The sequence below is a fragment of the Helobdella robusta genome (genome assembly GCF_000326865.2).
Source record: "Helobdella robusta unplaced genomic scaffold HELROscaffold_9, whole genome shotgun sequence".
Lineage (NCBI taxonomy): Eukaryota > Metazoa > Annelida > Clitellata > Rhynchobdellida > Glossiphoniidae > Helobdella > Helobdella robusta.
In genome coordinates, this window is record NW_008705512.1 from 1,397,410 (window position 1) to 1,411,794 (window position 14,385).

Sequence of the window (14,385 nt, forward strand, 5' to 3'; positions counted from 1 at the left end):
ATTTTAGTATGTTACCGTGATGTATGCGCATTGGATATACGTCAATTCTTATTACATTATCGAAAGAATTTGTTTGTATGTTTATATTCACTAATAAATATTCACTTATATATCATATTTGTATCAGTGTATACATTTACGAGATGTTATACATATGTACATACGTATTCATATGTGCATACATATACATACTTATACATATATACGCACATAAACATTTATACATGTATGCTAAAACCAAATCATGACGAATGACACTAAACAGTCAAACATCAGAATATACATACAGCATCATTATCATATACATACAACATCATCATCATATACATACAACATCATCATCCTGTACATACAACATCATCATCATCATCATATACATACAACATCGCATACATACAACATCATAATACATAAAACATCATAACACATACATCATTTACTTACGTATGCATATATACATACTTTTCAGAAAAAAAATAAAAAAAAACATTCTGGTTAGAAACACATGAAAAACAACACATGTGCACACAAATAAAACTTTTATAGACCAGGTTTGGGCAAACAGTTTCCTGTGAGGGCCGCATTTTGCCACTATTTTACCTTTGAAGGGCCACATATGTACTTAAATAGTAAATTTTTTAGACCCGGGGGGAATTTTTTAAAATTTTTGGCTCCTTTTTTTGGTCATAAAATCTTGCTAACGACCTTTTTCGGCGAATTTGCCCACTACTGACATAGACAGCGGATATCACACGCACGCATGTATTTCCATGCTCGTACATATACATAAATCACACACTACAAATATACATACAAAAAATACAAATACATGCATGCACACAGTTCACACACACCAACACAAACACAAACGTGTATGTACACACACCACATACATGTCGGCCCTGGTCACTAACATTCAGATAATTATGCTAATCGGGAATCTGAAGATGAGGATGGTGACGACGACGACGACGATGATGATAATAATGATGAAAATGTTTATTTATTATTTAAAATATAAGATGATGATGAGTGTATGACGATGATGATGATGGAGGCGATGGTGACGATGATAACGATGTTGATGAAAAAAAAAAAAAAAAAAAATTATATAAAATTTACCTAAGTTCAGGCTCGCCGTCGGATAGATTGGTATACACCAAATATATTGTTATAATACTCGCTGTCGTAACCGGTTTACGATGCGACGGGTTCAAATAAAATACTCCAAACAGTTATTAAACTTTATTTACAGAAGAAATCAACTAATCATTTATTTCCAGTAAATTCGCACTAACGCAACAATTAACTTTTAAATCTTTCAAAATCTATCGCTATGACAACGTCAACAAACAAATCAAATATCGCTTTAAATAATTCACTGAATCGCTATTCACAAAATCACGAATTTCACTAATCACGAATATCACTAATCACGAATATCACTAATCACGAATATCACTAATCACGAATATCACTAATCACGAATATCACTAATCACGAATATCACTAATCACGAATATCACTAATCACAAATATCTTGCGACGTGCGCTTATATACTCTTCGCAAGCGTCGTTTCTAGATTCTTCCCGATGGTCCGATTCCAGCATACTCTAGAACGTTCCAGTCACTAGAACATTCTAGAATACGCTAGAATCTAGTGCGTTCGGTAGCACGGTTATAACAATATAAACATTTTTTTAAAGTTATGTCAATTACCCGAATTTTCTTGTTTTAACAACCAATTCACTAAATGCAAATCAAACAGTAGACTAGCCTGGAAACTTCTTAAATCATGTTTAGGGTTAAAGCATTCATCACCTCTTAATATTATTGCCAATGATCAAATTATCAATGATGATTTCTTATTATGTAATCATTTTAATAATCATCTTTTGTCTTTCAACAATCAAAATGTTTCAAATTCATCTGATCCTAAATGTAACTTTAAAAAATTTTTTTCTTCTAGTATTTTAAATTCTTTCGTTTTGTTTGAATGTCTGCCATTTGAAATTATTGATGTTGTAAAAAATTTTGATAACACATATAGTTGTGGTAATGATTTTATTTCAAACTTTTTATTAAAATATTTTTCAAAGTGTTTTATTTCCGTTGCTTCATTTAGTTAATTTATCTTTTAAAACTGGTCACTTCCCTAATTGTCTGAAAATTTCCAAAGTGTTGCCTTTATTTAAATCTGGTGTCATTCTATTAATAATTATCGCCCTATCTCTGTTCTTTCTAGTTTGTCAAAATTAATTGAAAAAATTATTTTAAATCGTCTTAATAAATTTTTAAATTATCATAATATTATTTGTTTAAATCAATATGGTTTTCGTGAAAAGTTGTCAACTGAGTTTGCTGTTTTTCAGACGTTATTAATTTTGTTTCTCATGCACTTGAATCTAAAAAATACTCTATTGGGGTTTTTATAGATCTTTGCAAGGCTTTTGACTCTTTATATCACAGTATTTTATTGTACAAGTTATATTCATTTGGTATTCGTGGTTTAGCTTATAATTGGTTCTCTTCATATTTAAATGATCGCTCTCAATTTGTTTCTATTGGTAGTTCCATGTCTTCGTTGTCTCCTATTAAATCGGGTGTTCCTCAAGGTTCTATTTTGGGCCCTTTACTTTTTAATATTTATATTAATGATTTTGTTTACTCTTCCAAAATTTTAAAATTTATTTTATTTGCTGATGACACTACTCTTCTCTATTCTCACTCGGATTTTAATGTACTTGTTTCGGTAATTAACTACGAACTAAATTTTGTTTACGATTGGGTTGTTTCAAATAATCTACGTATCAATTTAAGTAAAACATGTTTTATATTATTTGGTCCTAAAATTAGAACAGATATTGTTTATCCAGTTATATATTTAAATAATATTACTATTGAAAGGGTTGAGTCATTTAAATTTTTGGGAGTTATTTTGTCTTCTAACTTATCTTGGTTGAATCATATCAAACATATCTCCTGTAAACTGTCTAAAAACTTGGGTCCTATTTATCGATTGAGGTTTAAATTTCCTAGATTTATTTTAACAACTTTATATAACTCTCTTATTTTTCCTTATTTGACTTATTGTGTTTCTGTTTGGGGTGGTACATCTAAATCAAACCTTCATATTTTAACTCTAGCTCAAAATTTTTTTCTTCGCATTCTGTTTAAATTAAAGAGATTTGACCATGTAAGTTCATACTATAAAACAGCAAATATCCTTACCATAAACCAACTACATATTATTTATCTATTACTATCTTTTTTTAAAATATATAAATTAAATTATTGTCAATCTCTTAAAGATCAGATTAATTTATTTAAAAATACTAGGCAAAATTGTTTACGTTCTTATTCTGAATTTTACTTTTTGAAACCTAGAACAAATTTTTTCCTCAACTCCGTCTTATATATCTCTATGCGTCTTTGGAATTCATTACCGATGTCTACTAAAAATTCTTCTTCCCTTGCTCTATTTAGAAAATCTATCTATTTGCTCATTCAGTCTAATTATTTCAACCATGTCCTCTGTTAATGCGATTGTTTTCCGCTATGTACTTTATATTTATTCAATTTTAAGAAGGTTTATTAATACTTAAATAATTTAATTAATCTTATTTTTTCTTATTTATAGAACTATCATTATTTCATTGTGAAATATGAACATTTCTTTTCAATTTATAATTTTTGGTGTAAATTTTATGGTGGCCCAACAAGTCATATCTTCGGGTCTCCTAGCTTTTTGCCGAATAAACTCATTATTGAATTGAACTGAATTGAGGATTATATTGTTATAGTGATGACGATGACGATGATGGTGGGATTGATTTATTGTAGAGATAGCAATGTTGTTGCAATTGCTGATGCTGTTGTTGTTGCTGTTGTTTCCGGCTCTCAAAAGTGTTCATCTTGGAAGTGTTCATCTTGGTAGTGTTCATCTTGGTAGTGTTCATCTTGGTAGTGTTCATCTTGGTAGTGATCACCTTGGTAGTGTTCACCTTGGTAGCATTGAATTGAACGCACAAGAATAAAATGAATTAGATAATTTGCAAACCAACATCACGTTCAAACACTCATAAAAAATATATCGCAATCATTATTTATAACTATATGGGCTGTTTACATGAAAAACTTAAACGTTCTTAAACGTTTTGTGAAGAGTAATTAAACCATTTTACAAGCCAAACATCAAAGCGTCAACAATACAACGAAACATAACAACAACGAAACTATAAAAAACAACGAAATAACAACAAAACAACAACGAACCGACTAACCATCTCAATAACAAGAACAACAATTTTTTAGTTTCGACAAGCCAAACCGTTACAAATACAATAATTTTAAAAATCTGCCTTATACAAAAGCGAGTGACAAAAAGTATGTGAAACTGAAAAAATTAACGAATAAATAATGAAACGCAGGCAGAGGAATGAATAAAACGATGTTGAATTGTATGTTACCTCAATGGTAAAAATACAATCAGCTGCCAAGACAACCGTTTATATACTCAATGCAACTACATAAATACAACAACCACAGTAATGACACCAATACAACAACAACAGTAATGACACCAATACAAAAACTACAGTAATGACACTAATACAACAACAACAACAATGACATCAGTACAACAACCACAGTAATGACACAAATACAACAACCACAACAATAACATCATTACAACAACCACAACAATAAAGGCACACACATCCTTATTAGTAGCAACGGCAACATCAACAACAAAACAACAATACAGCCAGCATGATAAATGATGACCTTTAAGCGTGATTTATAGATTTCTGGTTCATCCATCACACAAACACACACACACACGTACGCACAAATACACACACACAAACATGCACACAAACACACACGCACACACAAACAAACACACGCACAAACACACATACATACATACATATAAGCCCGCGTTCCTACTTCTGCCATTTTTTTTTCATTGCTCGCAACCATCAATTGAGTGAGAGTCGACGTTGAATCAACTGTGATCATGTCAGTTAAGTGCAATGTAATGTAATTTAGTGCGTTCTAATGTTGCGCAACTTAATTCGAATTAATGCGATCTCATATAATGTAATTTGATCCTAAGGTAATAGAGGTAAATGTCATAAGATGAGATGTGACGTATGTTGGGTGGTTAGATGGTGTTACATGGTAAATGATGTGAGATGCCACAAGGTGTGGTGTAATGTGATGGAAAGTTGTGTAGTGCGAATTAACGACTTACAACAATGTACGTACGTCTCTCTTATTAATCTTTACCGCAGCTGAGTTTGCTGTTTTGTGATTTTTAAAAATTGCAGAATTGTATAAAGTTGTATATAAGAAGAGAATTTTAAAAACGAAATTCATAAAGTGTAATTATTTTGGGAGAAACGAAATTAAGTTGAAAAATATTTTTGATGGAATTGATCTACCTACCTGGATATTTATGTAAAATAAGTCTGTTTGTTAGGCAATAGGTTCCTCGCCAACTTCTCAAACAAATCACATCTTTCTTAGAAACTATCTACTTTGTTGAAAAATAAGAATTTAATTACATAGACCCACACTTGCTTGCAACACAGGTACACACCACACACACACACACACACACACACACAAACACACACAAACACATACACAAACACACATTTACATACACGCGCGCATACACGCACACAATATATATGAACCACATGTTTATTTATATAACAGAAGTTGTTTATTTATTCAGGCAAGTATATTTTATTTCACAGAAAATATTGAGACAAGTATGGTTATATTGATAAATGCATGGAAATTTTATTTTATTATTTTTCAAAAGTGTTTGAAAAATTTTCATGCGCCAATGTCCGCAGGCCACTTTGTGAATACGTGTTTGGTTTTTCAGTGTGCTTATGTTATTATTTGCGTAAAGACTGGTATGCGTGTGTATCTGTATGCATGTGTGTAAATGTGTGTGTTTGTGTGTGTGTATATATGTGTGTGGATGATGCGTGCATGTAGGTATGTATTGTGTATGTGTGAAGTGTTTGAGTATGTGTGTGTGTGTGTGTGTGTGTGTGTGTGTGTGTGTGTGTAACCGTGTATACATATGTATATACGTGTGTGTATGTGTGTTGGTGTGTGTATATGTGTCTGTATGCGAGTGTGTATGTGTATGTCTCTTTATGAAGGTGTTACTTGAAACAGAAGGCTTGCTTGAAGCTACGGATTGATATGTTGCTCACGAACGAAAGTTAAGTTTTGTTATATTTTACATATTTTTAAAATAAATAAATTAATTAATATATATATATCAAAAATAATAATATGTACACGTGTGTTTGTTTTTTATATGTTCTCATATTTTTTCATGTGGTTTCATTATTTCTTCTGTCTAAATAGCATATTTACGTGATGAGTCCTACTTATCAAAAACGTTGAATCGTTTCAAAAAAATTTCACTGATTTTGACATGGCAGATAAATGATGGATTCGGCGTGTAAAAATTTGAAACACAAAACAGTTAGCAAACGTAATTCATCTCAATTTAATCGGCCTATGTTATTCGGCATTTTTTTCAGATCGAAGAATACAAAAGTGTGAAACTTTAATTCGTAGCGATGAATTTACAAAGGTCAGCAATGTTTTTGATAGCAACTTATAAAATGCCTTCTGGGATGATGTTAATTATAATTATTAACTATTCATTAATCATAAATAGCTTTTCCTTCTATTGCAGAAACTCAATAATAAAGTTGCTTCTGCCAGTTACTTCAACTATTCAATGAAACAACTTTCTTATAAAACCTGATTAAAATTTTGCTTGTGAAGAGCTAAATTATAAACCTTTATGGTTTTATATGCACGAGTTATGCTTTCTAATAATCACATATATTCAACTGCGCCAATGTGTTAGCGTAATTTGGTGGGATTCATAATATTTAAAAAAAATACACATTTATTAGTAAAATAGTATAGATAAAAAAGGTTTGGTATAATGCAGAATATCTGAATGTCAAATTTGAAATATGTAAAAGGAAATTTTCATAAGATTGCAGTATAAAATATTAATCAGAACCAGAACTCATCTATTACCTGACATCATCTCAAGGCAAATATCAATGGATATTACGCTGAAAAATTATTTTGTACATTTCAGTGGCAGCTTCAAAGATTGTAAAGACATTTTTAGATCGCCAAAAAAAACCATTGTTGTAAAACCAGCTAGACATAATATACAATTTCACAATATTGCATCATCTGGATCATTTGTCCAAACAAAAATTTAACTTACCACAAAAATTATTGAAGACAGAAATATAAGAATGATTAATTTTATTTCCAATGAATTATTTAGAAATCTCAAATGAGAACCAAACATACAAAAGAAAGATGGATTGACGAATCATGGATGTGTTGTGCATGTATGAATGTATGTACGTGTGCATGTATGTATGTATGTTATGTATGTATGTATGTATGTATGTATGTATGTATGTATGTATGTATGTATGTATGCATGTATGTATGTATGTATGTTAAAACCAAAACATGATGAGTGACACTGAACCGTCAAACATCAAGTAACAAATGGATTAACACCTTGATTTGTCGTTAATTGCACATGTCGGCATTCAGTTGGATATTTTCAAGCACACAGATACGCAGGAACCGCTGCAACAAGCACGAAATGTGGTTGGTTGCAAAAAACAGTTCCCTGCTGTCACCTGATCTGACACTGATCATTTTGCCTATTTCCTTAAGAAATTTAAGGGTGTTGGGGTCCATCGGGCCGAGAACCTCAATGCATATTGGCAAGAATTCCATCGAGGGGAGGGCATTCCCATATTTTTTCATTTTCTCGTCCGCTGCCCTGGCCGCAGCCAAACCGCATTCTTTACTTGTCAGGTTTACGTATCGTTCGGCGAGGGTGCCAGGGACCGTAACATCCCACGCCAAACATCTGCCGGCTCTCCAAGGTATTAGCGTGCATCCGTCCGGTCGCCTACCATCATGCGCAGAAATGCCGGATGGTTCCTTGAGAACCGGGATTGAAGCCTTGGAGAAGAGCCGACAAACGTAATCGTTTAGCGCTGAGTGACGTAGTTGACGGCCCCCACCCAGGCGACAAACCAAACCGTGGTGCCCAAACTCGTCCGCCTCAGCGCCACATCGGCACGTGTATTTATTTTGAATGACCAGGCCAAGTCTGAAGCCAATGGCAAATCTCACAGACTCATCGTCAAGCCTGGTGCCCACAGAGGTGTTGGGCCACGATCTCAACTACCCACAGCTGGCAACGCTGGACATGGCCAACAAACGAGCGGTGGAAAAGTCGTTGCCGCATGAAGACAACAAATTTTGAAAGATTTTTTTTCGTTCAAAATTTGGACGTGCGTACGGTCTCCCGGGGCGGACACTAGGGGAAGAATATCGCGGCAACGAAAAAACCGGTGGAGCAGGGAAGACTGCAGGTCGAGAGTGGCAGCGGCAGAAAAATTATAAACAACGGGAGCCAGCTGAACCACGCTAAGCAACCCAAGCCCACCAAATCGCACCGGCAGCTGAGCCTGGGACCAACCACTGTTGGTCACTTGAACATTGCATATCGACGACAGGGCGGTGCGCAGGACTCCGTCAAATTCGCCCAATTTAGAAGGGTCAATGTATTTGGATGTACGCAGGAAGTACATCAATTTGGGCAAACTGAGGGCATTGCGGATAATAGTCAAGGCATCATGATCCGAAAGACAGAAAACACGACCCAGGGCGAATTTAAGCTCAGAGAGCTTTTGGTCAAAAAACTTTATTTGATAATCGCCCTCGACCAAGGGTGTGTCCAAAAAACTCAGTTCTGATGCACCAACTCTGGGTATTCCAGCCAGCGCATGTGGCACCTGAAATAAACTTTGGCAGTGAAGTTCGCATTTTTTAATGTTTAACTCTAAACCAATTGCAGCGGAGTTATGCTTCAAATATTTGTAGCTATCGGCCAGAGTTGGGCCGTCCGAAGCAATGCTGATATCTTCCAGATAAGCGCAAACAAAAGTGGACGAAGCTTTCTCTAAGAGTGGATGAAGAGTTAGTGCGAACAACAAAGGACCAAGGGGATCACCCTGCTGTATCTCCTTGGCCGATTCTACAACCCAAGAGTGGTAGCCAAGGGAAGAGACTCCGCCATAGGCAGAATGGCAAAAATTATAGATATTGGAGCAAAAAAGTTTGACAGCCACCAACATCGAGTCTCTTCTCAAGGCATTGAAGGCATTTTTAATGTTCAATTTCTGAAACCCCCATTGATCGGGGAGGTCGGTGACCAATCTTCGAACCACATGATCAGCGGCCTCAGCGCCACCCTTAATCCCGACACCCACCTGAGTCGGGTAGAATTTGGTCTTGAGTTCGACCACGACCAGGGCCAAGGCACATTTGCCGGCCAACCTCCTCCAAACGTTCCCAACCACAATCGGTATGACCCCTCCGTCTTTCTTATTTAAAGCTGGCCTCCAAAAAAGCCGGCCTCCAAAAAAGAACCGGCGGACGGAGAGTGGGCAAGCTCCAGATAGGATCAAATTAATGAATTGGGTTAAGGAATTCAGTGTGTCGTCGATTGGCAAGGGGCCTGAAAAAACATCCTTAAGGTGCTGGGGTCGTAGGCCATCCAAGCCTCCAGAAGAACCGTTTTTGAACGATTTAACGGTCCTCAGCACCTCGGCGGGAGAAACGCAACCAGCCGTTGGTGTCAATGCGGGAAAGACTCGCCTGTATACCGGAATTTTTGGGTGGATGGAACTTAATTTATCGAAGGTAAGCTCTCCGCCAGGCCCTCCGGCGAACAGACAAGTCTGACAGCCGAGGACAGGTTTCCCTGTTCAATACAAGATGACACAGCGTTGATCCATCGATCGGGGTTGTGCTTTTGTGATTTGGCATTATTGAACCCATCAAAGCACAGTACCAGATTTTCAAGACCAATAGTTGAATATTCGCTTAGACGCTTGTTGACCAGATTGCCCTGGTTGACCCGGTGACCCCCTTTGGAAGACTTCTGTAAGACGTATGGGACAAAACAGTGGAGTCTAACCCAGTGAGCCGGGTCATCAGGGTCATTATAAAAAAGACCGTTTTCTTGATGAACAACGTAAAAAGATGTCACAGAAATGATGTCATAGATTTTCTTAAAACAAGTGGTATAAACGTCATCTCTTGTTTTCCGGTGATAAAACGTTCTAGTCAAGATATAAGCGATCCAGTAAACAAGGATGACGAAGAATCAACGATGTTTCGTGTATGTGCCGAAAGTTGCAATGGACCGAAGATGAAGGACCCGGAAATTATGTTAAAACACATCATTGTACGCGAATGGCGTTTCGGGAAAAACACCGACAAAAACTCCGATACAACGAACAAACATGGCTGACAAAAATTCGTTAAATACTGTTAACGACACTCGCAGCAATGTCGTAGATAAAACCTGCAGACTATATGACGATATAAATCAAATAAATGCTTTGTATAACGCCATCAGCGACAACGGAATTAACGACAATTTGTTTTTCAAACTAATGCATTTAAACATCAGAAGTTTAGTTCACAAATCAGAAGACTTACTCGATTATTTAAACAACTTTTCTTTTAAATATAACATTATTGGTATAAGTGAAACGTGGCTGAATGATGACAATATCAAGTTAATAAATATTACTGGTTACGATTTTGTTGGTAAAAATCGGTCTGGTAAGCACGGTGGTGGAATCGGTTTGTATATTGATAACGGTATTACGTATAAAACAAGAGACGACATCGATAGCATTAGCAGCAGAGAATTATTCAGCATAGAAATAACAAACGATTGTTCCAATAAAAATGCAATAACATATCGGCCTCCTATGTATCTTCAACAAATCGAACAGGTACTACAAATCATAAGTCTAGAGAACAAATTAGTTTATCTGATCGGTGACATGAACATCAATTTACTTGATGCTGATTCAAATGTCAGCAAATTCCAACTTCAAAAATTATTAACATCATACAACCTATCAACTTTAATAACAACCCCAACAAGAATAAGTTTAAATAAAAATTCAGTCATTGATAACATTTTCACGAGCGAACCAAATGCAGTAGAATTATGTGGTACACAGGTATGTGATCTTTCGGACCACCTACCAAATTTTATAATTGTAAATATGAAGTCTAACAGAATCAAGAACCATTTTCTGAAGGAGAAATTATACTCGTTTACAAGTGAACGAATCAACAGCCTGAACGAATATTTGATAAACATGGACTGGTCAAACGTTTTAAGGATGTGAGGATGTAAATGTCGGGTTTCAACGATTCATTTTTGTAAAGAACTTCAACGAATGCTGTCGTATTTCATCAGTAAAAAAAAATTAAAAAAATATCACGTGATAAACCTTGGATAACCGATTATCTTAAAATAATGTTAAATAGAAAAACCAAACTGTATACAAAATATCTAAAAAATCCGAATATTGAAAATCTAATTGAATTAAAGTCAATTAGACAATCTTGCATCAGATTAAAAAATAAACTAAAAAAACAATATTATAGCGACATCATAGTAAAGAACATAAAAGATAACAGAAGAACGTGGTCGATTATTAAGAACATTATCAGCACAAATAAAATCACCAATATCGTCACATCAAACAGTGAAATTGTTCGTTCTCCTGCGGACGCCTTAAACGATTATTTCATCGGTATAGCTATAAAACTAGATTCATCTTTCAACAATTCAACACTCTGGAAAAATCACCTCACTAATAAACTTCAAAACTCGTTCTTCTGTCTGTCGACCTCAAGCGATGAAATAATTGCAACAGCCAGACTTCTCAAACCAAAAACAACCAGTGGATGGGATGGCATTCCTATGAAAATAATAAAATCTACTATACATTCAACAGCTCACATTTTGGAATTCATAATTCCTTTCTTTCAACTCCGGCACATTTCCACGATGTTTCAAAGTCTCAAAAATAGTACCGATTAAAAAGGATGAGGGATGCAATGATTTAACTAATTTTCGACCCGTTGCTTTTTTATCAAATTTTTTGAAAATAATAGAAAAAATAATGTACAAAAGACTAAATATCTTCTTCAAAAAAATTCCATAATTAACGATTCACAATTTGGATTTCGAGAGAAGTACTCGACTCAGCTGGCAATAATAGAATTGATCAGAAAAATAGGGATCGCAGCAGAGGACAAAAAATACATCGTAGGCACGTGCCTTGATCTCTCGAAGGCATTCGATTGCATCAACCACAACATCTTGCTGGCGAAACTAGACCATTATGGAATACGTGGCTCGCAACTGAAATGGTTCAGAAATTACTTATCGGAGAGAAGTCAATTTGTTAGCTGGCAAGGTACATGCTCGAGCGAAAAATTAAACCAAATCGGAGTACCTCAGGGCAGTATTTGGGGATTATTGCTATTCATTGTCTTCATCAACGATCTCACGAAAGTTTCAACATTCTTTGATTACATTTGCTTCGCAGATGACACTAATCTATTCAGTACAGGCAAAAACATCGATGAACTCATCTTGAAGACTAATAGTGAAATTAAAAAGGTCGTCTCATGGTTTGAATGTAATATGTTGACATTGAAGAGCAGAAAAACACAAATGATTATTTTTGGCCCAGTCCAATATTTAAACTACAAGGAGCCTTATAAGATCGTAATAAATAATTCGGATATTCTCGAAAGCAAAACTGTTAAATTTTTAGGGGTAATATTGGATCAAAAATTAACGTTTCAATAACATGTTCGATATGTTTGCACAAAACTAGCAAGATCAATTGGTCTATTAAATAAAATAAAATTTTTCTTGCCTAAAAGAATTCTTAACATGCTATATAAAGCCATCTGTACTCCATATATCTCATACTGCAATACAGTCTGGACTAGTGCCTATCCAACTACAACAAATCCAATAAGAATAATTTTGAAAAGAGCGATGCGAACAATCACATTTTCCAAAGCTCAATCCCATTCACAACCGCTATTCGCCACGACAAGCAATCTGACTTTCGATCAAATGAGTAAATATCACGCGGCAAAATTCATCGACAAACAATTGACTGGTAAACTACCTCCGATTTTTGACGGTTATTATAAACGAACGAAGAATCAAAGGCGCATCAATTTCATCTGTTCCAACAAATCAAAAACGAAAATTTTACATCAACACATCATTTGCAGAGGACCCAGAATTTGGAATTTTTTATTAAATAAAGGATTTAATTATGACAGATCGAACATGCAGAACTTTAACCATCATTTGAAAACATTTATTAATTTGATTAATTAAAATCACTAGTTTTAAGAATATAAATTACATTTTTATAAAATATTTATGACATCATGTATGCTCAGTTGTATGTATGTGTGTGTGCTGACGTATACGTAGATATTTTTATATACGTATGTGATCCTATTCTCTTCTATCTATAGCTTATATAGATAGATTCAATCAGGTATTCTATATGCAGTTTTGTATATAGAGAAATATAGACCTAACTTATTATTAGGATCAATTAGTAACATCTCAAAACTAATACATTTAATTTAGAGAATCTGAAGTTTTTTGTGGTGCACGATGATAATATTTTTACGAACAACTAGTAACACCGTAAATTTAATATATAACATTTAGAGATTCTGAAGTTTTTTGTTTGATGGCTGTGCCCGATGATTTTTTTTTTGTGATCAATTAGTAACATCTGAAGGTTAACATATTTCATTTAGAGATTCTGAAGTTTTTGGTTTAGGTGGCTGTGCTCGTTGAGTTTTATACTAACTCCTCACAGTCAACCTGCACCTTATTTTCTTTATTGAGGTCAAATAAATTATTTCGTTTCGTTTCGTATGTATGTATGTATGTATGTATGTATGTATGTATGTATGTATGTATGTATGTATGTATGTATGTATGTATGTATGTATGTATGTATGTATGTATGTATGTATGTATGTATGTATGTATGTATGTATGTATGTATGTATGTATGTATGTATGTATGTATGTATGTATGTATGTATGTATGTATGTATGTATGTATGTATGTATGTATGTATGTATGTATGTATGTATGTATGTATGTATGTATGTATGTATGTATGTATGTATGTATGTATGTATGTATGTATGTATGTATGTATGTATGTATGTATGTATGTATGTATGTATGTATGTATGTATGTATGTATGTATGTATGTATGTATGTATGTATGTATGTATGTATGTATGTATGTATGTATGTATGTATGTATGTATGTATGTATGTATGTATGTATGTATGTATGTATGTATGTATGTATGTATGTATGTATGTATGTATGTATGTAG

The 14,385-nt window shown here is 34.3% G+C and overlaps 2 protein-coding genes across 2 annotated transcripts; one reads left to right on the forward strand and one right to left on the reverse strand.

Annotated features, from left to right (window-relative positions):
- Positions 1-7,615: 7,615 nt before the first annotated feature.
- HELRODRAFT_166058 (hypothetical protein) lies at positions 7,616-10,111 on the reverse strand (the record flags this gene model as incomplete). The annotated part of the gene is made up of 4 exons (XM_009033089.1): positions 7,616-8,038; positions 8,596-8,707; positions 9,536-9,763; positions 10,086-10,111. The coding sequence occupies 4 exons, from the start codon at positions 10,109-10,111 to the stop codon at positions 7,616-7,618; spliced, it is 789 nt and encodes a 262-aa protein (XP_009031337.1).
- A 302-nt stretch (positions 10,112-10,413) lies between these two features.
- On the forward strand, positions 10,414-11,319 carry HELRODRAFT_166059 (hypothetical protein; the record flags this gene model as incomplete). The annotated part of the gene is made up of 1 exon (XM_009033090.1): positions 10,414-11,319. One exon carries the CDS (start codon positions 10,414-10,416, stop codon positions 11,317-11,319), a length of 906 nt encoding a protein of 301 aa, XP_009031338.1.
- Between the last annotated feature and the right edge of the window lie 3,066 nt (positions 11,320-14,385).